The sequence below is a fragment of the Talaromyces amestolkiae genome, assembly GCF_001896365.1.
Source record: "Talaromyces amestolkiae strain CIB chromosome Unknown scaffold3.1, whole genome shotgun sequence".
Taxonomy (NCBI): Eukaryota; Fungi; Ascomycota; class Eurotiomycetes; order Eurotiales; family Trichocomaceae; genus Talaromyces; species Talaromyces amestolkiae.
In genome coordinates, this window is record NW_024468039.1 from 252,886 (window position 1) to 277,996 (window position 25,111).

Genomic DNA, 25,111 nt, shown 5'->3' on the forward strand with positions numbered 1-25,111 from the left:
TTCAAATTATCTAGATCGAGAGCTGTAATTATAGGAACATCATTGAATGTACGTCGTTGAAACAGCCGCTGACGACAAGGATCTCAGTTTAGCCGGGTAGTGATTGGACGGAAGAGAGAAGCGGGTTCGTCCCATCTCCGTTGATCTTCGCGCCGTTTATTCAGCATTCATTTGCGACAGTCAATGAGTCAAAGTCTTGGGATGAAATGATAAACTATCTTCATGAATTGATGAGCGGTTGTGACATCGAACAATGGTGAGTTCGGCTCTCCGGCCCGTCTAAATTGTCTGTAGATGCGGGTGAGTCACGCCGAATCTACGATATGTGTACGATGTCGAAGAGATAGATGATAGATGAATATGTAGATTCCAATATGTATTATCTGGTACTGTTTCAAGTCCCTAATAGATCCTCAACCACCCTGTACAATGACCACTAGATGGTGCCGATCATAAGAATTCCGTCACTGTGATCCCAGAACCGAAACCAGACACCTGTGACTTCGCCAGTAATATCCAAAAAAGGGGAGATATCGATAATCATTCGAAGTAAGGCGATGTGTAGATAGAGCGACAACTGTCGAATAAACCGAAAGATCCAAAACCAGACCTAACCGTAGAGCTCAGACGAAGAGGTAAACGCCGTGGAACGCCATGCAAAAAAAGCTCGCAAATCGCAGAGAGAAATGATAAAACTGAAATCCGGGTATTCGTATACGATAACCGAATCGCATCGCTAATTCCGAATGAATATCAGATGAAGGTGAGAAAAGGGTTAAACACCCTTGATGACGGTCGTTCGCTCGCTGTTGAGTTTATCTGCGTTCCGGGCATGCGACTCCTTCTTGCAATCTTCCAGGCCGCTGCAGGCGTGCGATTCCAGCATGCGGTGCTTGTCGCAGAAATGTCCATTGCAGAATGTGCAGTCACCGATGATGCGCTGAGCGGCATTCTTGCACTCCTTGAAGTTGCAACGGGGTTTGCGGGCGGGCATGGTGAGGTATTCTTCGGGAGGTGTTTGGCGAAGAGGGTGGAGGATGGCAGGTGTGTTGGGTGTGTTGGAAGCGGTCGTAGAAAAGAGTAAGAAGAAATCTCTTTAAGACTTGGAGAAGTGGAAGGTGTATAAAGGACGGGTGGCAATGTTGGAGTGCCAGAGACGGAGAAGGAAGATAGCGTCGCTGTATGGAGCTTTCGGGGATGTGTCCGATAACGGCCGAGATAACGACAGTCAGTCCAGCCCGGTGGATTCACAATCTGAAGTAGAGATTGATCCGATTAAATATCTTCTCGAGCAACAGGAGAAGGAAGGGGACGAGGATTGGGGGGGACGAGCGCGGTGAAAGAACGCAACAAAGATGGGTGAAGTGATTAGGGATGAAGCAGTAGACAGGGATGGGGCAGAGCAGCATTATATACCTAGCCCTCCGTAAGCGGTTAGTGGCCTTAATAATAAGGAGAAGTGACTAGAAGAGAGGAGCGTGACCTGTTCCACGTATTCCGTTAGTACTAAGTTAAGTTTCCAGACTTAACCAGTTAGTAAGACAACCTTGGGTCGGACCGCCAGAGTTATGGCGGTTGACCTGTCCTGGGCGGACACGAGCGCCAGGACCTGCGCAGCTGATGAGGCGAACGACGATCCGACGGATACTACATACGGGTAGTCAGGTCGGTAAGAGACTACGTACATACTACAGGCAGAGAGCCCGAAATGGGGTAGACCCAGGCCAGTTACTGCGATAAGATCCATTAGAAATGCAGCCACAGACCCATCAGAAGGTGGTGGTGCCGGGTGGAGGCGAGGTGAGGCGAGGCAACATTCATTCAATTCATTGCAGATTGGTAAGGAGTCACGCTAGTCAACGAACAGCGACTATGAAATACATGCGGAGTACAAAAGCGACCAACTAGTGATTCATCAATCGATAATTTTCTACAAACCAGTGTTTCCATAGTCCTCCTCTTCGGCATTCCTTGTTTGAGCACGAGTAATCATCCCATGCCGTCCTTTCAATTTGTCCAATCAATCCTTTACATCGTCCGATCGCTCAATTCGTCCAATGTAAATTTAGATTTGCAGTTTTGTCCGATCATTTCACACCCTCTGGCGAGTCTAAGTCCAGCTTGAGGTTGTTTGTTGGTCAGTTCCTCTGGACATATATCTTCTCAGCCTGGTCCGAAAGGGCGTGGTACAAGGTTTTCTTTTGAATTTTACTTTTTCTATTTTCTTTTTATATGGCTCAATAGAGCCATATGTCCTACTTAATCAAGTTCAATGTAACTTTTTAAGGAGCTGGACCCGCTACTAATGTGTCATCCTTGAAGCAAAAAAGAGATGATAAGTATACCAAAAAGAACGAATGACTACAAGACCAGCCGGGTTCGGAAATAGCGCAGATGCCGGGAGAACAGCCTATCAGTACCCTCAGGCATCAAGGCACCAAAGGTACCTGCCCTGAGTGAGATCGAGCCAGTCGGCTCTCTTGGCTATGACTCTCTGACCGTACACGTTTCAGCCGGCGATATTTCGAGATCGACCGTAGGCTATCCGTTTTCAACTTTTCATATGTTCAAAACTTTAAATCAATTGAGTCTATTCGGCAAATTGGCTGCAATTGCGTCCTGTGGAGAGTACCAATGAGTCATGCCTAAAACACGACAGACTTTGCGAAGATGGTATCATTCCATCTTTGCTTGAATGTTACTAAAACATAGTCATAACCGCCACTAGTCGCCAGTTGGAACTCAAAATACAGACAAAAAGCGGTACGTCTTAAGCCATCAGACTATTACGTGGCAAGCAAGTATCAGGTGACGCTCATCTTTATCTGGGCCAACGGTTACTAACTAACACCTAGGGATACACAAAAATTAGTCGACTACTTCGGTAGCAAGTACATATACATGCCGTGTACAGAGTACTAGGCAAATATATCGACCTGATAAAACACAACGGCCAAGTCTTGCATTTGCGCTTGGGTACATATTTCAACTACGTGGCATTGCAGCTCTAGTTCAGCGTGAACTACCTAGCTAAAGACCTAAAAATTGATATGCAAGTAACAGCCGTGATAGCACATACATATCATGCCAACCTGCCAGTCTTATCGTGAACTCATAAAGGCATCTTATCAATCGAACGGAATCGGTCGTAACCCCCCACCACCCATACGCTTCCTCATCTCCTCACCTGCTGCTATCGTACTAGGAACTTTGATACCGCAGCAATCCCCCCAAAAGTCGTCACCATGCGTGTGATTATGATCGTGAGGATGACCTTGCTGGTCCTGCTGTCCAGATGATGTCGCTTCATCCGACAACTGACCCATCTCCGGCGACGCCGCAATCAAACTTCCAAATAAGAAATGCTGCATAATCGGCAATTTGCCAAGGACTTCCTTGACAAACATCTTCTTCATTCCGCTCTCGACTTTGCTCCAGTTCTTTGCGCCCGAGATATCGTCTAGCATGGGACTGTGCCATCGAAGACCCTTGACGGTTTTGACGCTGTCTACCCATCGCACCTGGTCGAGATAGAGATACTTGTCGCCTTCTTCGTCGAGCACGGCGCTGCTGTGAATAGCGCGAGGTGTGATGTAGGGATGTTCCACGAGCTGAGAAGCTCCAAACAGGAAAGGGAGGAAATGGTAATCGTCTAGCCCCCAAACACCATGCGACCCAGCCGGTTCAAGATAATACGTCGTTTGTATCCGACGCATTAGTTGCATATAGCTGTAATAAACCTTGAAAACAAGCATAGGGAAATCTGTAATAGACACGATTCGCAACTCGTACAGACACAACAGCCACATCATGAAATGGAGTTCATGTCCAGAGCCATAATCGAGTCGGTCTCGTGACCCAAGGGAATGTATCAGATATGTTGATATCTCATCCACGGCCTCTGTATTTTGGATTCCTAGTATCTCGCGATGCCATTCCGGGCTCTGGGACGCAGTATCGTCGAAAAGGGCACGGAACGCAGGGTTGCCGAATCGGGATCCTCCTTGGTCTTCTGCAGGATTCTTCTCTACTAAAGAGCCCAATAAATCGATTATGCGTAGAATATTTTCGATGTTATCAGGTACATTATCATTCTGAACGTCTGTGACGGCCCGCCCGCGGACCTTGTCTGATAGACCGAATATGAACGCGAGGATAAGGGTGTACGCGGGAGAAGATGCGAATGCGTCAAGGTCTTTAGGAGATAGAATACGACGGGCTGGTCGGCTGAATGTGTGCGAAGAGAGATCGATGGGAGAAGGCAGAGCTGGCGTTACTGGTGGCGGATCTTGTTGTTGGCGGACAGTAGGAGGGGAACGTCTTGTCTTGCTGGCGCGTAGTTCAGCTAATTTTGCGGACAAATCAGGCTTTGCACCCGTGGTTTTTATATCGACGGCGGGCATATCGAAGATTTTATGTAAAGACTCGGAACGATGTTATCATATTGCGAAAGAGATGTGCAAAAGGCAAACATCGATTACCTCAGTAGACAAGCTAGCATAAATATTGCCCAGTGTCACCGCCCGGGAACGGAGCCCAGCTGCAGATCCTGGCTGTCATTGGCTCACGTCGCTCAACCCCGGATACCGCTAAGAGAGAAACCTCATGACCGCAATAAAAAACGCCGCTTCACGAGACCGCCTATTTGAAATCGCTGTGCTTGTGTGGCAATTGACTCGGTTTTTGGTGCTCATAATAATAACGCCTGCTGTCTGCCCCGAGTCTAGAGAAGAGGTAGGAACTGTCCTTGTCTTATCGGCTATATTTCAGCCATCTCAATTCCAATCAGTCACATTTTGTGATTAACGAATCAGCAGATACATGGATAGCTGCGTGCTTATCTTTGCGTGATCGGCTTGGTATTTCGCAATAAATTCAATTCTTTCAACAGTCAATTACATCATAGCCGACTAGCAAAAAGCAACGAATATATCTGCTGTCTGTCACGGATGTTAGTAGCCCCCACGCGATCCTCCGAGCATAGAAAAATAAAGAATCCTCGAAATGGCTACCCACGGAGTGCCACCCATTATGGATGGCTCCTTTCGAAATACTCAATATCAATCGACCGGCCAATTATCCAGGGAGGACGGAACCACCGCTCGAAATTCGTGGAACGATGAATATAACCGGGACGAAGCACGACAGAACGGACCACAGCAGGAGCCTCAGCATCCAGCACCACGACCGGTGAATAATAGAAAAAGCAACGACAGCACCAATCGGAATGTTGCAGTGACAAATGACAATACCAATTCCAACGGGGATCGCTACAACAACAATAATAATCAAGCCCAAAATCAAACTGAGGAAGAAGATGCGGCTGCCCATCAGCCGTGGTTTCGTCGTGTAGCGGAGAAATACGGTACTTTGGAACTGGAGAATAAAGGCAGTGTTGCACGAGATCACCTCGCTTTGGGTACTTTCCCCCTTACACAATCTTTTGGGATCATACAACTAACAGACACAGAACGCACATTCCTCGCCTGGCTTCGAACATCTCTTTCATTCGCATCCATCGGTATCGCAGTCACACAATTATTCCGTCTCAACAGCTCCGTATCCTGCAGTCCATCGCAACCAACTTCTACCGCCTCTTATGTCGATAATTATTACAACAACAATAATCAAATACAGAACCCATTACAAAACCCGTTAAGATCGTCGCCATCTCTCCTCGAAGTCCTCCTCACTCCTCCTTCGTATCAATCATCGCTCGACACGATAGGTCTCTCGGCAACAACAACGACAGGCAACAGAGGCCAATACCGAAATATCGGCAAACCCCTCGGCGCAACATTCATCGGCATCGCAATCCTCATTCTGGTCATTGGGTTTCATCGTTACTTTGAATCTCAATACTGGATTGTGCGTGGAAAGTTCCCCGCGAGCAGAGGGAGTGTTGCGTTGGTGTCGTTTGTCGCGGCTGGATTGGTGATTTCGAGTTTTGTGGTGATATTGGTTGTTGCGCCTAATTCGACGGAGTTGTAATCTATTTGACTTTTTAATAGTATTTGTGGATGTATATATTTTACTTGTCTCATAAGGGTAGTACATATTTGAAATGTTTATGCTATCGCCGATCCTTTTACGCCCGCACACTGAACGCCCGTACAGTACCCTCGCAGCTGAGGAGGTATCGCTAAAACAAATCATCGCCTGGAACGCAATGAGCCGAAAGAAAATCAAGCAGCAACAGCCTCCTTCTGCCCAGCATCCGGATTCAAATAATTCTCCTTCTCCGCCGCTTCATACTCCTTGATCAAATCTACAACCACCGCTTTCGCCTCATCAAACTCGCCCAATCCTTCCGCAAAGGGCGCTTCCTTTTTGTACTGATCCAGGAACGCATTTCGTTTTCGTAGTCTGTCGTATTGTTGTACGATGCGTTTGAATAATGTCGCGACAGAGGTGTGGTTTGCGAGCATGAGGCCGCTGACGCGGTGTGTGTGTTGGATGTATGGTGATTTCTTGGTCAAGGCAACTTGAATACTTGCGGGACCCCAGGGGATGAACGAGGCAAGTCGTCGTTCACGAATTCGGAGGAGTGATTTGTGTACATCTGTGGGGTCGGCTTCGCCCTGGATTATGTTCAAGATGCTGATGTAGCAGCTCGATTTGCTGGGTGTGACGGAGACCATACGGTTTTTGGGTTGGAGTAATCGCCGCATGACGTCGAGAACGGTGGTTTTGCGGACGGTCTTTGCTTGTTCGATGTTGTCGCTTGTGAAGGGGGTGTAAGATGTGGTGAGGAAATGGGCTCGAGGTGTGGGAATGAGCGATGCGATGATGCCGACGAGATCGTTGTGCATGTAGCCTGGATAGCGGAGTGTGGTGGTAGATGCCGACATGACAGTTGAAACTAATTGATTCGTCTGCTGAAATGACGGCTCCTGCACGTGCATTCTATCGGCGACGATTCTCGACAACGCGCCATTATCCAAAACCACAACCGAGTCGGCATCTTGTGTCAATCGTCGCATGGTCAAGAGACTGTTATAAGGGTTGACCACAACATCAGCTGCTTGGCCGTCTGGAAACACCGAGTATGTGTGAATAAGTTTCTTGGGAAATCGATCATTCATTCGTTCGAGCATGTAGCTTCCCAGGCCCGAGCCTGTACCACCCGCTATGGAATGAAGTAGCATGAAGCCCTAGACCGTGTTAATATTCCTCGTCCGTACGTAATACAGTGCCTAGAGCATACCTCCAGAGAATCACTCCCATCAGCCTCCCGATCAATCATATCAAAAATCTCCTCGTGAACATGTTCCCCCTGTGCGTAACCCGCAGCCCAATTGTTGCCCGCTCCGCTGCCTTGAGGATCTATGAAAAAGTTCTCAGGGTTGTAGATGTGTCGGTATGGTCCGGTTTGAATGGCGTTGATCACCTATCAAGTCAGACGAGACTCCAGTCGTGGGTAGAATAAGACTAACTCTAGGCTCGAGGTCGAGCAGAATAGCTCGGGGAATATATCTTGTATCGTCACTCTATAACATGCATCCTAAATTAGTATAACCGGCAATCAGTGAGCGTTAACGATCGAATGGCTGACTGACCTGGTAGAAAAACACATCTTTCCGATCTCCGCCCTCAGTCGCAAATTCCTCCAGATTACCATCTTGGTTTATTCCATGTTCGAGACAGAGCTGCTGCCAGAATTGACTGCCGACTACTAAAAGTCAGGTCTCTTTCTTTTGTGATGTAATTGACAATCGAAGTAGCGGGGTTGGCTTGAACGCACCGTTATTGCCGCACTGGCCGGCTTGAATGGTGATAATTTCTCTGCAACAGAACAGTCAATTAGTCAATCACGTTTATATCGTGTCAAGGCGAAATACCTGGGCATTATATGTCGTTATCATGAGCAGGTCGTCGATTCAAAGTCCAGAAAATATTGTGTATGGCGCGTCTGATGATTGAACGCGTTAGGCCGCGGAGGTCAAAAGATGTGGTTGGTTGGTGCCTTATCGCCTTATCGATATGGCTTCTGCCTTAGGCAGAAATTGAAGTATACAGGAGAGATAGATATTCAAGAATAGATTGATTGTATTGACAATAAAAATAAATTATGCAAATTATATACAATGGAGAAAACCGGAATATCAACACTGGTCATAAATCATCACATCCCAGAACCGAGAAGGCTATACCTGTACACCACCACTGAATTAAACCCGAGCTTTGCAGGCATTCACAAGCAGCCCAACGCCAGCAACAACTCCATCAACTATATGCACATTCTCACCTTCAGTCTCTCCATACGCTTTGACGCACCCCGCGCGCACCGCTTCCTCCATGCCTACCATCCCAGCGCAACCCATACACACAGCTCGCACCGGATGCGCAGTGCCCTTGAGCAGCTTCTCAGTAGCCTCGATCATTCGTCTTCGCACTTCTTCGGGCGGCGTCTCATGCAACTCGACAGCTGTCAGACCTGTCGTCTCCACGCCTGCAAACCGTGGCACCGAAACAGGTGCCGGTGGTGATGGCGTTGGGCTCGTATCGACAACATTCGAGATTAAATCCCTCTTCTTCTCTTCACTCTCATCCGGACCATTTATCATAGCTGATACAGCCTTGGTAAGCTCCTTCTTCCATACCGCTCCAGTCGTTACAATCCCAAAAGTGTCTTGCGACTGCGTCTTGTGGTGAGACCAATCCGCCAATAAATGGAAACTACTTATCAGCATCAGGGAAGTAGTCACACTAGCCTCAAAGATCCCTGTAACATATTTTTTCCCTTTACTTGGATTGATCTCTTGCCCGTCGGCGAAGACTTGCAACGTGCCCGAGTCTGATTGAAGAGCTTTATTCTCAAGAGCCCTTATAGTTGATCGTAGCATTCCCACAAGTGGATGCGCAGAGTAGCATGCTACCAGAAAAGCGTCATATTGGGGTATCAGTGGTTCCACAAAGGGGCGACAATGCTGCGCTGATTGTACCGAGTCATCGCCCGAATTGATGCTGGGAACGGGCTCGATGACTCTGCCGTCGGGTAGCGTGACGGATTGGTTTGGTGCGGTGAAATAGTCAAAGTGGATGTCGGTGTAGTTGAGTCCTTGGATGATGGGTTTGAGTGCTGAGGTCATCTGGGTTGAGGTGTTGGGGTTGATGATTAGGACTCGGAAGGAGCTAGAACTGGCGGGGTCTTGTTCCTTCATGTTGGGCTTATCAAATAGGTATATTGAGTCAGGGAATATTTTCCTCCAAGGAGAGTCTTCGATTGAGCAATTTGAGGCTCCCGTTATATACTACTATAGTAGATATTGTGATTCAGATTGTCATGGTACGAGGTCAAGAAGTTGGAAGTTGCCAAAACAAGGAAAAGGCTGCATCGGATAATTCCGAGCGAATCACGCAGATAGATCGGTGTTCTACTATCAATCTCCTATCTTGTCTCTGTGGTCTGTATATGCTTTTACATTTTTCGTATTTAAATGATGGCAAGGAAAATTCGAGAGATCTGAGAGAGACTTGATAATGCTGCCAATATCGTACTCTCTCTGATACAGGGCTTTTTGTGCCTTGTCTCGGATTTACCCGATCCGGAAATAAGCTGCAACCGCAACTGTCTCACCTCGCTTAGGGCTTCAATATCAGTGTACATGCCTAGGAGAGATAATCTGATCAATATTACAATCTCAAACATTGTAGCTCCACACATTTGCAAATTGGAGCAATATAGTCATCCTGATGTAGACAAAACAGGGGAACCTGATGCATTTCTGTGATCCTTCAAATGTCCTTTTGCCGCTGGGATAATAAACACATTAAGGCGTCAATTTTGCTACCAGTATATAAATAATCGATGAATACATGACCAAGGATGCTGTTTCCATTTTTCATCATTCACAATCGAACTATTCGCTCACTTGCAAGACCTGGCGTATGCCATTCCTCCAAACCACATACAATCTCTTACCTATTTTATTCGGAATCATATCGTCATAATTCTAACAAACGACAAAATGCTTCTTTATATCATCAGCACCATCCTTTTTGCCGCGCAAACTATGGCTTTACCCACGCCAGCTAATACAAGCGTCAACCCTGCCGCCATCACCAATACAACATGTACTGCTCCGGGAGTGTAAGCAATCAATTTGACCTATTCATCACATGCAAGAAACCAAGCTGACAGCTTTCAATTACAGAACCCTGAACAGCCACGACATCAACGTCGCCATCCTCTCAATCTGCGGCGGTATTGCAGGCACAATTGAACAATGCCAGGGACAACCCACAACGACCACGGGTGCCTCGGGCGATGCACAATTAAACCTTCAAGTCGAGACCACGGGTACAAACATTATCATTACAAAAGGACGTTGGGAAGGGTGTATGCGCGCGGCGAGAGCTGTTTGTGGCGATAGCCCTTTTTCGAGTACGTGTATTGGAGGAGCGAATGATAATAAGAATAATGTCTTGTTTCAGTTGGTGCAGCAATGATATATATGAAATCAATCTATCAATTGAGTTGACGTACAATATGTCTAGCTATGAAGGTGGTTACTTCTTGAACAAAGCCGCTTGGGTATCATATGTGTACTTGAGCTCATTGTGCCAGTAAGGAGCGGTTGTAGCCTTGCAAATCAACCACGCCTCATCCAAAGCATCAACAACATCCTGAGGCAAAGGCCCCTTTTCTAGATCTGCCAAATTGTTCTTCAACTGATCAAAACTGCTAACACCGAGAATCACACCATCATCACCACCGTTGTCCCATTTCAACACGGAGTGGTGTCGGAGCCAGCGGAACGCAATCTCCAAGAGCGTAAGATTGTGTTTGGCAGCCACATTCTCGACGAGTTCTAAAGCTCTGAATGTCTCGTCCTTGAAGTAGCGGTCGCGATACCGTTGGCCGGAAATGGCGACGTCGCTGAAACGGCCTTCGTCGGGCTTGATATCTTTGCTTTTAATTTTGCCGGAGAAGAGGCCACCCGCTAGAGGGTTGTAGATCACGATGCTGATACCGTATCTGCGGAGGGCGTGCACGAGCTCAGTCTCGATTGATCGTGCTATCAACGATTAGTACTCGATTCGCAGATAGTCGAGAACAAGGGCACTCACTGATGGCATTGTACATAGCCTGGTAGATGGTAGGACGCACCCATCCTCGCTCATTGCAGATGGTCACAATCTCGGCAACCTCAAAAGCCGTGTAGTTACTCAAACCCAATTCCACAAACTTTCCCTCCTTGTGCAACTTATTGACCTCCTCCAAAGTCTCCGCAAACGGCACTGATCGATCAGGCGCATGCAGATAGAAGATATCAACCTGTTCCGTTCCCAATTCCTTCAGTGATAATTCGAACAACCGACGCAGATTCTCGGGCTTGTGTAGTCCTGCCTCTGTAGGATAGACCTTGGTGGCGATCTTGAGTCCGCGCTCTTTCCAGCGAGCTTCGCGCGTGAATGCTTCCTGTTGACCGCCGACATAGACACGAGCGGTGTCGATTTCATGGTATCCCTGCGATTGGAGGTAGTCCAGATGTTGGTTGAATTCGTCGAGGCTAGTGATGCGCGCGCCGGTTTTGAGGTCCGGGCCGTAGGTCATCAACCCAAGGATGACGCGGGGTTTTCCTGTTGATGCGATGAGAGGCATTTTGGCTGATTCGACGATGAGACGATTGGAATTAGTTGATTAAGTGATTCCAAGTAATAAGAAGACGAAGTGAGAAAAGGAATGAGTTGACTCATTCAAGAAAGTGACTAATCCATAAGCGGGGTACGTTTTGAGGACGAAGCCCCTCCGCTATACTCATCAATATTCGTCATTTTGACTCAGTGTTTATTGACGATCGTTTGCGATATCGGCTTGCTGGACCTTCGCATCTAGCTGCAATAAACACTGCAGTAGCTCCGAGGTTCAGATACTGTCACCATGAACACTCGGGATTTCTGATTTGTAAGTTAGGGCTATTTCAAAGTTAATGATCCTTTTGATGTAGATTCAACTGGTACTTCATCCAGTTGTCGAAAGAGCACCGCTCCTAACCCCGCATCCCTCCACGGTAAATAAACGCGGCTATACACGATAGACATACTATATACCATCTCTTGATCAAGGAGACATCTTCGACCAACAGTAGAATTGGATGTGAATGTGGAACACTCGCCGGATATGACTTTTACCGCCTCACATTGATTCAATTATTTCCGAGTCGCGGATATCTTCGTTCATATCAATTCAAGTAAAGGGTGCCGAGGCTAAGTTCTCATCTTTACGAAGAGAAACATTAATATCACTGGGTGATTGACCACGATTATCCTTCATTTTCAACAACAGCTTACAGCAAGCCAAAAGCATGGGGTTCTTCTGGAAACTGCGCCTGACGATTATCGTCTTCTTCCTTCGACTGATACATCGCCGTACGCAAAAGCGCCCTCAAGCAAACCCAGACTTTGTCCTTCGAATTCCTTCCCGCGATGCTGGCCGGTCCATCAAGGCACATGTATATCGTCCTACCATTCTTCAGACTCCGAGCCCAGTGCTCCTCAACTTCCATGGCTCTGGCTTCATAATGCCTCTTCACGGCAGTGATGATTTCTACTGCCGCCGGGTCAGCAAAGAAACCCCATTCACTGTCCTCGACATCCAATATAGACTCTCGCCACAGAATAGTTTCCCAGCTCCTCTACATGACATTGAAGATGTCGTCAAGTACATCAAATCCTCACCTACCGACACCAATAATGGCATCACATACGMCCCCAGCCGTATCTGCATTGGTGGTTTTAGCGCCGGCGGAAATCTGTCTCTTGCTGCATCCTCAATGATACTACCACCAAACACATTCCGAAGCGTAATCGCCTTCTATCCMCCTGCCGATCTAGCCACCCCGCCAGACGCCAAATCACCACCCGAGCCGACTGACAAACAAATACCGCCCTGGATGGCCAAGGTCTTTGATGGGTCGTACTTTCTGGATCGAGACGCTCGCGATCCTCGGATTTCGCCCTTCTATGCGCCAGCTGAGAATTTCCCGGATAATGTGTTGATTGTAACGGCAGGGCAGGATTATCTAGCTGATGAGGCAACGGGTCTGGCTGAGAGAATAAAGAAGGAGGCTCGAGATAAACATGTTGTTTCGCTGCGAGTAGAAGGATGTGGGCACGCGTGGGATAAGAATATTGGTGAGGAGGATACTCACCGAGCGAAGAAGAGGGACGAGGCTTATACGGCGGCGGTTGAGATATTGAACAGGTCAATTAGTTGAGGCGACAGCCTTGTTTCTCTGTAAAATCAAAGAAGATTAATCTTTGCCTGATGCTTAGTTCTGTTATATGTAATTGGTGAACCTTTTCCAGGTGCATCCGTGTCTACTGTTCTATCCCTATTGTGTTGGTACCACTATCAATAGGCGCAAACTTTCTAAGCACGTATTGTGACTTCCCATATACCTCCATGGATGTAGTTGATCGCAAATAATTCCAGATCACCACGACGATCTTCCCAAACTTCCCCAATAATTACCTCAGGACAGCCACGTACCGTATCCACTTGATTCCATAGTCAACCAGCCAACTACGATCTAGTACGTGCTACACAACCGCTGAAGTCCATCTAAAGTGGACCACACTGCTACGTATGCTCTAAACTGTCTCAAATCGGCCTCCGGCGGAGATTAAACACTAATAAGAGTACGTATATGTATTTAGACGGATTAGTAGTTGAGCTATTTAGTCGAGTATGGATAGTCGTGTTCCGATCTTAGAGACACAAACTGATGTTGACGGAGGCTCCATCCGGCATCCGTAGTAATGATGCGGAAGGATCAGTTTGATCGACGGACAAATTAATTAACATACAGCCTGGTCCATCCGTTCGTGCAGTTTGAAATTTGAGTGTGGAAATTGCAAGGGTAGGATGTTTCGGGGGCTTGTTTGTGGAGTCCCTTGTTCCGTTGTGGCATACGTAGGACGATTTTGTCGTGGTCTGTGGCTGAGCTGTTTCAACAGGTTTGCACTGCGACTGTCGACAGAATGCCTTTTTCGCCCTCCCTTGAACTTAGAGAGTCGCATTTTGTGAGTCCCAGGTCCTGAAAATGAGGTCATAGGACTCAGCGAATTATTGATGCCCTGTACCACATACGCGGATAGAAAAGGAAGAGGTATTTCACCCAATGAACATGGGATGTAGTCGAGTTTCGGTCAACCTTCGAGAATATGGGCAACCTGACGCAAGACAGGATGGATTATAATTGTCATTTGTTCCCGTCGAGCCGACACACCTTGAACTGGAGTCGAGGCCCAAGTGGCCGCTGCAAGTCATCACGTCGGATACCCTCCATGATCTTTGGCTAAAAGGTCTAGATGGTGGCAAAAGAAAGTCGGTCAGTCAATGTCGCATACATTCAGAGTTGGTGCATTGTAAGCGAATTGATTTCACCCAATCGATGTTGCGATGTTGAGAAGATACACTGTAAAGACACAGTGGATGACAGGCAGACTCCGTAGTACTCCGTACTTTTGCAGACGAACAGCTCCACAATGGATTGAACAGACCCACAAGTATAGTTAGACTTCGGATATTCAGCCAATCACTCGCCATTACCAAAGTTTAAGACCCCCCTTCAATGTGCACTTTACCGCTTCGAGGCAATTGGAGATTGCGTCTTCACTGATGATTGGCAGACTGGGTGGGGGCAGCCGCCAAGACGTACCACCCCCGGACTCAGATTCAAAAGATCCCAAAGGACTGAGCCAATCGTCCGCTGAGTTCCCAACTCAACTTATCGTCTACTTTGTTTACTGCGGTACATTCATAGTGTTCCTCCGAACCAGCAGGGTAGTATTATATTATGATATTATCATTGACCAGGGTGCGGAAGTATGTACCACGTAGGCCTGTCGAGGATAGGCATATTGGACGATTGTTATATGCATTAATCAACGGTTCGAGTCGTGATTCAAATGTTTTCATCGGTTACGAAGTCGAGAACATCCAAGCTGAAAACAAGCCCTTACCAATCTACTACGCAGTAGCTAATTAGTGCAGATAACTGAATACTGATTGGGTGCGACGTTGCCTGCAGTCAAAGTACTTGTACTATCTAGGGTAGGACGCAGATTCGGAGCATGCCATTACTCTGCTTTCTGTACAACTCAACTATGTTACATACATAATAGTATGTAATTGCATTACAACGACTCTTTTGCGACGATGAGTTGTCTGGGTGTTGTCAAACATTTAATAATCAACAGCACGACAGCAGGGAGTCCCGGTCAATATCTCGGCTGATCAGGATCCCCTAGCAACGGCTAATATCACTCCGGACGACTAGTCGGCCACCATCCTTGCTCCCATTACTCGCTACCTACTTGGTATCTCCTTACCATTGAGTCTTCCAGATGTCTCAATTAATATACTCATTAACAGATTACTGACTATCCTTCAGACAACCTGTATTACGTACTAGACTGTGTAATCTACTACGGGAAAGTTAATTGACTACCTACTACCACGTATGTAGTATATGCTAATACGTAGTAAATGCACAACATGAACATGGCGTTGTCGTGGTGGACCAGCCTGGAAGAGGGCCAATCAAGGTTCTCCTGTGCCTGGGCGACGTGCCTTAGTCTTCAGGCTTGCGCACGCGGGCCTCAGGCGGCAAAGTCACCCTCAGGCCAGCCTTGGCACATTCGTCTTGGCTGCTCCCCCAAACAAATCCTCGCTTTCTCTTCCCGCCTACCAATTCAATACATCCTCTTCTCCTTCCTCTCTCTCCTCCCTCCCCTTCCCTAACCCCCCCGGCCGCTCATAGCCTTTCGTAGGGCCTGTTCTCCTTCTTGTTTTTGCTTTCCCTTCATTCAATTTATTCGTTTCCCTCATTTTGATTTCGTCCTTCTATTTTCTGCTGCAGCATTTCTTTCTCGACCCGAAACCACAACTGAACAAACCCGTTCCGTGACGGTGAAATCCTTTGGCCCAGTTTTGTGGCCGTCCGTTCATTACGAGTCGAATCGCTTATTATTCAACACCCGCAGGGGTTTCGCAATCTCACAACCCATTCAATATTCTGCGTCAGCTCGCCTTGTAGCCTAGTTTCAGCACCGGACGACCCCATTCGCAAATCATCATTCCGACGCCCTCCTACCCGCCCCGTCTGCGTCCGACCATCTTAATGGTGCCTTATCTTTGGTGACTGGCCTCCGGCTCGCTCAATAACGACTCTCGACTTTTCGACAACCGACACAGGGAAGTCTTGTGGGAGTCTGGAGGCCTGTATTGGGATTACGACTTTGCGATCGTGACGGCTATCTTAATGATTGCATTCGACTGTGGCTTCACAAAGGCATTGTTCGAGTTTAGTTGTTGAACGATCAGCCAATTTTCGTCCTGTCTTTCGACCCGTTGAGTGATTGTATGATTCATGGCGTCGATGTCATCATCTTTGAGAGTCCCTGTCGGGACGATGGATTATAATCCAGACGATCTCGACGGCGTGACTATACATAATCGACATTCTAACCCACCGTTTGAATTCCCACCACGATCTTCCACCGACGCAATGCGCGACTATACACCTGCTCAGCTGCCGGCCTTTTCTTTCAACCCCGGCAATATACATGCGTCTACACCATCCACATCTACCGTCACGGCTCCCCGACCTATCGGCCACAGACGACGTCCTAGCGAATTGATTGGGCAAGATGGTCCTCCAAGTCCTCGAATGATGGGCACCAGTCCTGGAACTGCTGATGGAGAAAACGCTACTGTACCTGCGCCAGGAATGAGCGCACCGTCTCGTGGTCCCGGCCGGCGGGGTCATGCTCATCGCCGTTCCCAGGCTATGTCAAGCATGGACCTTACTGCCCTGACGCTCGCTGCGCCTCCAATTGCACCTCAAATCCTAACAGTTGGAAGTGCTCCAACAACTCCCGCCGATAGCAAGCACGATTTTCAAGGTCACATGTCCCGCCCAATGTCTCGTTCTGCTGTCGACCTACTCCCACAACCTAGTCCACCAGTCTCGCCGGCGAAACAACCAATGACTCTTCGTCCGGATTTCACTTTCCACGACAGACCTCGACCAGTATCGATGATATCCACGGAAACGTCCAGCAGCCTGTCTACCGTCCGGCCAAACCATTCCCGAGTAAGTAGCGCAGCACCAAGCAACAAAATTGAGGGATCCTCCTCGACAGAAACAATCAAAGCCCGACCGAAGACAGCGGATGCAGGCGTGCTCATGTCTAAATTATCGAGACCATCCGAACACTTTAGCGAAATGTCTTTCTTAAGGAGGTCGTCTGTGGGCATGGGACCATTAGGCTTAGGGCGCCAATCATCCGAGACCGTGGACATGTCGGATACCGAATCTATAAAGGACAAGCACTCTTCGAAAAAGAACAAAAAGAAGAAGAAGAGGAGAAAGGAGGAGGGAAATGCGACTTTTGAAGAGCAAAAACGCCGCTGGAATTCACTGTCTACTGAACGAACACTTGATATTACACAGGATCCTTCTGCCGAAAAGTGGGAATCAGCATCTAGTTTTAATTCGCGCTCGGGGGCTGAAGATAGTCATCCTCGTAGAGGGGATGACTGTCACGGTAAAAAGCAGAAAAAAGTGCGCAATTGGGCCGGCCATATCTTCCCGCTCAAGAACAAGCGAACCCATGTTAAGCGACCATTATCCAGAAGAAGCCCGACACCACCTCCCATCCTCACTCGTACCAATTCCGATTTGGGTTCGATCGAAGTCAACTTTGACGAAGACAACACGGTTATTATACGGACGCCCACGAATCCAAACATACCAAAGCAGACTACTCAGGATACAGAGGGCGAAAGCGACAAGGCGTTTGAGAAAGCATGGAAACCACGCAGTTTCTATGAGCAAGGCGTTGAAAATGACACCTTCAGTCCCGTCATTGATCTTGACGCGGCACTAGGCCCCTTCAATACTCCTGAAATGGGTGCCGGTAGAATTGCTGGAAGTGCATTTTCGCAGGCAACCAAGCGCATGTACAGTGGTGGTCGACGTGGTGAATTCGTTGGTCCAGAGATGCGCTACCATCGACGAGCTGAAAGCGCACCGGAGATGCCTCCGTTCGATCGCAGTGCACTGATTGGATTTCCTCGGCTGGGTAGTGATAACGCTATGGCTAGTGTGGACGTTTTCTATGAAGAGGAAGAAGATGCATTTTTGGCAGAGCATCAATCTCCTACGATGAAGGACCAGGCCCAAGCCGATGTTGAGCAAGCCAATGCCGAGCTTTCGAGCGTCATTGATGAAGAAAGTGAGGGTGATATGCTTCCATCAAGCAGTGAGACCTTGCAGGCTGTTCAACGACCAAAGTCCGCTCTTGTACTTTCTCGTGACGATGGCCTTGGCATTCAAGTTGCCGACGACACCGTTGTGGAAGACGGACCAGGCGATGCTGTCGAAGAGGAAGAAGAAGAAGAAGCGAAAGAGAATGAAACCACGCTCTCGCATCATCAGACGCAGAACAAGAATTCCGTGGAAATAGTGGAGGCTGATCAGTGGGCACATCCTCGCGTGCCGCACCACGCAAACCACAGCCCTGAATTATCTCCTCACATGCTGGCTATTGACAAGCGACCTTGCTCGTCACCTCTTGATCTTAACTCTGGCTTTTCCCAGCTGACACTTCCCTCTCGACACACTTCAAGTTCTGCTTTCCCATCACCGGATCCGTCCAACATGTCCTTCGACGGGCCGAGATCGGCGACAGCATCATCTATGACCGACCACACCACTTTCAACCAGTCGCTACACGACCAAAGACAGAGCTCATTTGAAGATGTTCCATCTTTGAGCAGCAGCGCTTCCACGCGTACGAATCCTCGAGGGCGAATTTCGTCTAGCTTCTATCCTCATTCATCGAGTGAACGACGGGAGTCTTTCAACGCTTTACCACCTCGATCGAGCCATTCAAACTCTGCCAAACGATCTAGTTTGGTCAGTCTATCCAGACTGGTAGGTGCCTCGTATGGCGAAAAGAGTAAATTGAGCCACGAAGAGAAACCACCTGCAGACGAGGCCGAAAAGACCCGACGGAAGAGTAATCGGGTCAGCCGATTGATGTTTTGGAAGTCGAAAGACAAACAGAATGACTCCTAATTATCTCCCTCGTCGTCACTTCGTTTTCTTGTTTGCGTTTTCTCCATGGCAGGCTCGGCGCACTCTACGGCTTTCTGTTTGATGAAATGACCCATCTCTTATTATGATGGGCATTGGTAATGGCGGCGTCTTCTCTATCGATTTACCGTACTACAATTTCTCTTCTCTCATATTATTTGAGTCTATGTATTTATGTCGGCGCATAATTTCTGGATGTACAGCCATTGTGGACGATTATTCTTTTCTGTTTTTGTTTCAAGAGGTCTTGTGTGAGTCATTGTCTCTTCTATCACCATTCATTACCTTTCATTCTTGAAGAGCGAATGATTTTGTATCTTTTTGTTGGCATTGTTACTGCCATACTTCTCATCACTCATTTTCTCATTTTCTTCATCAGAAGACCCCCTCATTTTGAGCCAGATTACTATCTCTTCTTCTTTTCTCACCTTTTACAATCATCATTACATCTTAGACGAATCAATGACATCTCTGCACTGTCTATACACATCTTCTTATAGAATCGTAAATTATGCGAATCACCAATATAAAATTAAAGTACATTAAGTCTGATAATCGTAGGGTTGGAAATGAAAGTGGAGCTGTCTCTGCAACAATTGGCTCATGCATCGCACTTGCTCCCCACTATCAATTACTTTTTTTATATAACCCTGACATGCGCAAAGAGACCGGTCAACTCAAATATACATCCCAAAGGTCGATATAACTAATAAAAAGACAGTCCAATACAAGGCTAGACTCCATTTCATTCCAACAATGGGCGGCGGAGGCAACGGAAAAGAAAAATGGAAAGTAGGGCCCACCAAAAAGCGAGGGTCACCACAGCGGCAGAAACAGGCAGCAAAAAAGACACCACCATCATCGAGAAAAGAGTATACCACCACAGCAGTCAATAATGATCACAAAATGGAAGATGAGAATGAGCACATTGATCTCTCGGCATCGGCAAAGAGGATATCGCCGGACCTGCAACAATTATTACTGAATGTATTCAAATATGCACTCTTCTCTTCCCTCGAGCAGGTAAATAGAGATGTCGATAATACAGAAGAAGGAGAAGGAGAAGAAGAAGAAGAGAAGGATATATCGACGCAGATCCAGCAACTCAAAACGCATTTGTTTAATCGAGACTTTGAGTCTGCGTTTACGGATGCGTCGCCTTCGCTTTTGAGGGCTTATGCGTTGCGCTGGTCTGCGTCGAGATCGTTGGCTTATTGTGGTTTGTTCAAGGGTGTTATTGACTGTGCGCTTGAGTCTGGTCATGGGTTGGATGATGGGAAAGAGGATGTTGGAGTATTGTGTATCGGAGGTGGTGCCGGCGCAGAAATTGTTGCGTTGGCTGGTGCTTGGAGGGCGCTGCAAGACGAGCAAAATATTATAAAGGATACAGATGAGTCGTTACCTCTTGAAGGGGTTGAAAATCTATCATTGGATGAAGCGACGTCACCTAAACAAAAGAGGAGGAGGAAGATGGGTATAACTGCTATTGATATCGCTGAATGGTCCGATGTTGTCAGTAGGTTGACAGCGGGGATACATTCTCCTGATGTTTTTGGTACAAAGACATTTGTGGCGCCTTTGATATCGGGGCAGGAAGACGAAGGGATCGATATATCATTCCAGAAAATGGACATCCTGTCCCTTTCCGAGGAAGGTCTCAAGTCCCTCCTTCATCGTCAGCGAGTGATATCACTGATGTTCACCCTCAATGAACTCTTCTCAACATCTATATCAAGAACGACACAATTACTCCTACGAATGACGGACATAGCGAGCCCAGGCACAATATTAATGGTCGTCGATAGCCCAGGGAGTTACTCAACTCTGTCGTTCGCTAAGAATGACTCCACAGAGACACAGCAACAGCAACGACAATATCCCATGAAATTCCTCCTTGATCATACCCTTTTGAGTGTCGCAGAAGGGTCCTGGGAAAAACTCGTCTCGCAAGACTCGAGATGGTTCCGGAAAGACGCCAACCACAAATTACACTACAACGTGGAGCTGGAAGGTGGACAGGGATATATCAGATTAGAGGATATGAGATTTCAGATTCACATCTATCGAAGACTGTCTTCTTCGAATCAGAAGGAATAAACAAAAAGTGAAGAGGTCCTAGGATATTGCTACATGGAGAATTTAAACGAACAAGTGATGACTAATGCACATGATTTTGGAACGTAGAAAAGCAGGAGAAGAGGATGATCTAAGACCTCAATCCTAGCAAAAGACTTGTGCCTTTGCCCTCTTTCCCTTCACCACCACCCGGCAAATAAGTAACGTTGGGATTACTTGCCAACGTAGCCGCAATCTCTTTACTAGCATCAATTCGTCGAATCTCAATCAAGCCCGTACCAGCCTTTGCGACAGCCTTGGAAATGATCTCTGCACTCTCGGCCTCACCCTCGGCACGGATAACGTTTGCCTGACGTTCCTGCTCGGCCCGCTCGACGATGAATCGTGCTCGCTCAGCGTCTTGTTGTGCGATTTGTTTTTGTTCGACGGCGCGAGTGAATTCTTTGCCGAAGGTCATGTGTGTGATTGAGACGTCTTCAAGGGCGATGTTGAATTGCTCGGCGCGACGCATGAGGTCTGTTCGGATGCGGTTGGAGACTGCTTCTCGCTGGGTGATGAGTTCCGCGGCGTCGAATTGGGCGACGATGGCTTTTAGGACTTCGTTTCCGATAGAGGGGAGAACTCGCTCGTCGTAGTCTGTGCCGTAGGACTACACAATTATCAGCACACAGAGCACCTGAAATAGAGTGAGAGGATACACATACTTGATAGATTTTAGGCAAATTCGGCACCTCCGGACGATGCAGCACTCGCAACGTCAAGCTAACCATCTGCAAATCCTTGGACCCCGTCGTCGTTGAAATGTTTCTCGGTTTTGTGCGCACATCAAAAATGATACTCCGTTGCAGCCAGGGGATGAGGAAGTGTGTTCCTTCACCAATCACTTTTTCCTGAACTCCGGACAAACGGTCGAATATAACGGCGCGAGAGCCGCCCTTGACATCGTACATGGAGGCGTCGATGGCGAGGGCGCCTGCGATGGGTAGTGCAAACCATCGCAGGAGTGCGTTTGGTGATGCCATTTTTGTTATGTTGTTTTGTGATGTGTGATGGTGTTGATGGATGATGAGCTGGACCGTTGAAGATTAACAATCGCTGGTTTGAGCTCCTTCTGCCGGTTGTCACCGCTATGGCAGCTTGTCTATTCCATAAGCAGACTAGTTCGCTATATGTTAGCTAGTCCCGATTGAGAAACAAGGGCCGGTTCCGATTCATGACGAAATGCTCAACTTCATCCCTTCGATCGTTCAGTACAACTTCAACTGCTGAAGACATTGTCATTTATCCTTGCAAGATACTCATTGAGCGTCCGTTCGAAAATGGTTGGAAAAGCAGACCCAAAGAATGGCATGTAAGTACTTCACGATGCTTCATGGGCTAGTGCTGTTATCGATATCGCTAGTTCGACTAGCTTGATATACTTATCCCCAGACTTTATTTACACTCATCGAAATTAGTAAATAAGCGGATGGCTAATATACTGTAGCTTTGCCGGCGGATTCGGTGCTTTAGGTATGAACATCCGGACTCTAGTCCACTTCAACCCATGCTCGACCAACTCATTCACCTACCCCGTCACTCCGTCCTGACGGCGTCCAAGAACCGTCACTTGATTTGCACCAAATCAAGACATCAATTCCAGTTCCAACTTCCTCAGACAATAAATCCATAGGACCAATCTGACTAATCTGACTAATTGATCTTCAGGCTGTCCCACCCCTCAGCGAGGAATCGCCGCATACACCATCTCCCCAAACCGTCAAAACCCTCTGGCTGGCACACTCCACGCTGCGATTTTCAACACTTTCCGCCGCTTCCGCCATCAAGTTCTGTACTTCGCGCCGCCGTTTATCATTGCTTATGCGGCTATGAATTGGGCTGTTGAAGAGTGTGTCTTTGTCTCATGTGAATTTGGGGGTCATACATGCTAACTTTGTTTGCGCTGATAGGAATGAATACCTGAACTCAAAGCCCGGTCGACTTGCTCATGGTGGGGAGGAGTAGGTATGACCACACCGTTTCATTGGGACTATCTGGGAATACGAGGTTTCAAGTTTCATGGCGTTTGTGTTCGGACTGGTTTGGCATGGGTAGAGAATCTGGAAATGGTATGGAAATGGGTGGGAGCTTCGCAAAATCTTGTATTCGAATAATTTAACCCGATGGCTTGCCCTAAGTCCGCCGCAGAGCATATGATTCTAATCAAGAAATATTTATTGCCATTCACTCTTGGAAGTGATTCAAGTAAGTAGTAGATCTGAAACATTTTTTTATATAACGACCATCCGAACTCAATCGTAAAGCGAACAGAAGAGAATTTCCCGATTAAGTCAAAGATGCGCCGCAGTAGATAATCGCACAGAGCCCCCACTGATTGTCTTCCGGCGCAATCTGGGCGGTCGACCAATTCTTGGTGGGCTCTCGGACGMCCCCGCCACAACCAGTTGGGCAGATGTCATTGGAAAGAAAGAAAAAAAAATAATCGCGGAAAATAGAACATCGTTCTTTCTCTCCTCCCTTTCTTCTTCTCCTCCCGTCCATAAAAATTGTTTTATGATACCTCGCTGTTTACTGTCTTTTCGTGGTAATTCAGTAACTCGATTCTCGTGCCGCCAATTGACCCCTCTTCATTTCGCTCTCAGAAATAAATCAATCCTTACAACAACAACCACAATGTCCGAAATCACACACCCTACCATCAAGGGTGCGCAATCTTCTCAACTCCCTGGTCTTGTCGAGCTCACCGAACTAACATCTTGCTCCAATTTTTTGTAGATGGCTGGTTCTCCGAGACCTCTAACATGTGGCCCGGCCAAGCCATGACCCTCAAGGTCAAGGAAGTCCTCCACCACGAGAAATCGCAATACCAGGACGTCCTCGTCTTTGAGAGCACTGACCACGGCACTGTCCTCGTCTTGGACAATGTCATTCAGTGCACTGAGCGCGATGAGTTCTCGTGCGGTCACCCTCACTTGCCCTTTTGGAAGCTTCAATAGAAGTTGCTGACGATCATTCCTGCAGATACCAGGAAATGATCACCCACCTCGCCATGAACTCCCACCCCAACCCCAAGAAGGTCCTCGTCATCGGCGGTGGTGACGGCGGTGTCCTCCGCGAGGTCGTCAAGCACGAGACCGTCGAGGAGGCTATTCTCTGCGACATCGACGAGGTATATCTCCTTCCCTATCTGCAATAATCCGAAAAACTAAGAGAAATAGGCCGTCATCCGCGTCTCCAAGAAATACCTCCCCGGCATGAGCATTGGCTTCCAACATCCCAACGTCAAAGTCCACGTTGGCGACGGCTTTAAGTTCTTGGCCGACTACAAGAACGAATTCGATGTCATCATCACCGACAGCTCTGACCCCGAGGGACCCGCAGAGTCTCTCTTCCAGAAGCCTTATTTCGAGTTATTGAATGGTGCTTTGCGTGAAGGCGGTGTTATTACTACCCAAGGTTGTTCGTGGCCTTTCTTGCTCTGCTTTCACCTTATTTTCTCTCACTCATTTCCTTTCGATACACTATTTTACTCCCTGTTTATATATTCACATATTTGGGGGTTGACGATTTGCTGACTTTGCACTTTATAGCTGAAAATCAATGGCTCCACCTCTCCCTCATCACCGACCTCAAGAAGGCATGCAAGGAAGTCTTCCCCGTCGCCGAATACGCCTACACCACCATCCCAACCTACCCTTCCGGCCAGATCGGTTTCATGGTCTGCTGCAAGGACGCTACACGCAACGTCAAGGAGCCCCTGCGCTCTTGGTCTCGCGAGGAGGAGGAGAAGCTGTGCCGATACTATAATGCCGATATCCACCGCGCAAGCTTCATTCTGCCCAACTTTGCTCGCAAGGCTCTTGAGTAGATCTCTTCTTTTCACCAAAGGTTTTCGGTGCAAGATAGGTAGAAAAGACAAT

At 47.6% G+C, this 25,111-nt stretch overlaps 12 protein-coding genes across 12 annotated transcripts; 7 read left to right on the top strand and 5 right to left on the bottom strand.

The window, feature by feature from the left end:
* Positions 1-775: 775 nt before the first annotated feature.
* BHQ10_002140 (uncharacterized protein) lies at positions 776-994 on the bottom strand (the record flags this gene model as incomplete). The annotated part of the gene is made up of 1 exon (XM_040874254.1): positions 776-994. One exon carries the CDS (start codon positions 992-994, stop codon positions 776-778), a length of 219 nt encoding a protein of 72 aa, XP_040730645.1.
* Positions 995-3,128: 2,134 nt separating this feature from the next.
* BHQ10_002141 (uncharacterized protein) lies at positions 3,129-4,403 on the bottom strand (the record flags this gene model as incomplete). Its single annotated transcript, XM_040874255.1, has 1 exon — positions 3,129-4,403. The coding sequence occupies one exon, from the start codon at positions 4,401-4,403 to the stop codon at positions 3,129-3,131; it is 1,275 nt and encodes a 424-aa protein (XP_040730646.1).
* A 601-nt stretch (positions 4,404-5,004) lies between these two features.
* Positions 5,005-5,991, top strand: BHQ10_002142 (uncharacterized protein; the record flags this gene model as incomplete). The annotated part of the gene is made up of 2 exons (XM_040874256.1): positions 5,005-5,419; positions 5,471-5,991. The coding sequence occupies 2 exons, from the start codon at positions 5,005-5,007 to the stop codon at positions 5,989-5,991; spliced, it is 936 nt and encodes a 311-aa protein (XP_040730647.1).
* A 194-nt stretch (positions 5,992-6,185) lies between these two features.
* On the bottom strand, positions 6,186-9,164 carry BHQ10_002143 (uncharacterized protein; the record flags this gene model as incomplete). The annotated part of the gene is made up of 6 exons (XM_040874257.1): positions 6,186-7,154; positions 7,208-7,390; positions 7,437-7,490; positions 7,560-7,672; positions 7,745-7,785; positions 8,278-9,164. 6 exons carry the CDS (start codon positions 9,162-9,164, stop codon positions 6,186-6,188), a joined length of 2,247 nt encoding a protein of 748 aa, XP_040730648.1.
* An 807-nt stretch (positions 9,165-9,971) lies between these two features.
* Positions 9,972-10,452, top strand: BHQ10_002144 (uncharacterized protein; the record flags this gene model as incomplete). Its single annotated transcript, XM_040874258.1, has 2 exons — positions 9,972-10,093; positions 10,158-10,452. The coding sequence occupies 2 exons, from the start codon at positions 9,972-9,974 to the stop codon at positions 10,450-10,452; spliced, it is 417 nt and encodes a 138-aa protein (XP_040730649.1).
* Positions 10,453-10,512: 60 nt separating this feature from the next.
* On the bottom strand, positions 10,513-11,608 carry BHQ10_002145 (uncharacterized protein; the record flags this gene model as incomplete). The annotated part of the gene is made up of 2 exons (XM_040874259.1): positions 10,513-11,021; positions 11,074-11,608. 2 exons carry the CDS (start codon positions 11,606-11,608, stop codon positions 10,513-10,515), a joined length of 1,044 nt encoding a protein of 347 aa, XP_040730650.1.
* A 703-nt stretch (positions 11,609-12,311) lies between these two features.
* On the top strand, positions 12,312-13,223 carry BHQ10_002146 (uncharacterized protein; the record flags this gene model as incomplete). The annotated part of the gene is made up of 1 exon (XM_040874260.1): positions 12,312-13,223. The coding sequence occupies one exon, from the start codon at positions 12,312-12,314 to the stop codon at positions 13,221-13,223; it is 912 nt and encodes a 303-aa protein (XP_040730651.1).
* Positions 13,224-16,520: 3,297 nt separating this feature from the next.
* Positions 16,521-19,097, top strand: BHQ10_002147 (uncharacterized protein; the record flags this gene model as incomplete). Its single annotated transcript, XM_040874261.1, has 1 exon — positions 16,521-19,097. The coding sequence occupies one exon, from the start codon at positions 16,521-16,523 to the stop codon at positions 19,095-19,097; it is 2,577 nt and encodes an 858-aa protein (XP_040730652.1).
* Positions 19,098-19,871: 774 nt separating this feature from the next.
* Positions 19,872-21,212, top strand: BHQ10_002148 (uncharacterized protein; the record flags this gene model as incomplete). Its single annotated transcript, XM_040874262.1, has 1 exon — positions 19,872-21,212. The coding sequence occupies one exon, from the start codon at positions 19,872-19,874 to the stop codon at positions 21,210-21,212; it is 1,341 nt and encodes a 446-aa protein (XP_040730653.1).
* A 109-nt stretch (positions 21,213-21,321) lies between these two features.
* BHQ10_002149 (uncharacterized protein) lies at positions 21,322-22,213 on the bottom strand (the record flags this gene model as incomplete). The annotated part of the gene is made up of 2 exons (XM_040874263.1): positions 21,322-21,840; positions 21,896-22,213. The coding sequence occupies 2 exons, from the start codon at positions 22,211-22,213 to the stop codon at positions 21,322-21,324; spliced, it is 837 nt and encodes a 278-aa protein (XP_040730654.1).
* Positions 22,214-22,510: 297 nt separating this feature from the next.
* On the top strand, positions 22,511-23,195 carry BHQ10_002150 (uncharacterized protein; the record flags this gene model as incomplete). The annotated part of the gene is made up of 4 exons (XM_040874265.1): positions 22,511-22,542; positions 22,678-22,703; positions 22,899-23,079; positions 23,141-23,195. 4 exons carry the CDS (start codon positions 22,511-22,513, stop codon positions 23,193-23,195), a joined length of 294 nt encoding a protein of 97 aa, XP_040730655.1.
* Positions 23,196-23,864: 669 nt separating this feature from the next.
* Positions 23,865-25,059, top strand: BHQ10_002151 (uncharacterized protein; the record flags this gene model as incomplete). The annotated part of the gene is made up of 5 exons (XM_040874266.1): positions 23,865-23,895; positions 23,967-24,147; positions 24,213-24,360; positions 24,410-24,650; positions 24,782-25,059. The coding sequence occupies 5 exons, from the start codon at positions 23,865-23,867 to the stop codon at positions 25,057-25,059; spliced, it is 879 nt and encodes a 292-aa protein (XP_040730656.1).
* Between the last annotated feature and the right edge of the window lie 52 nt (positions 25,060-25,111).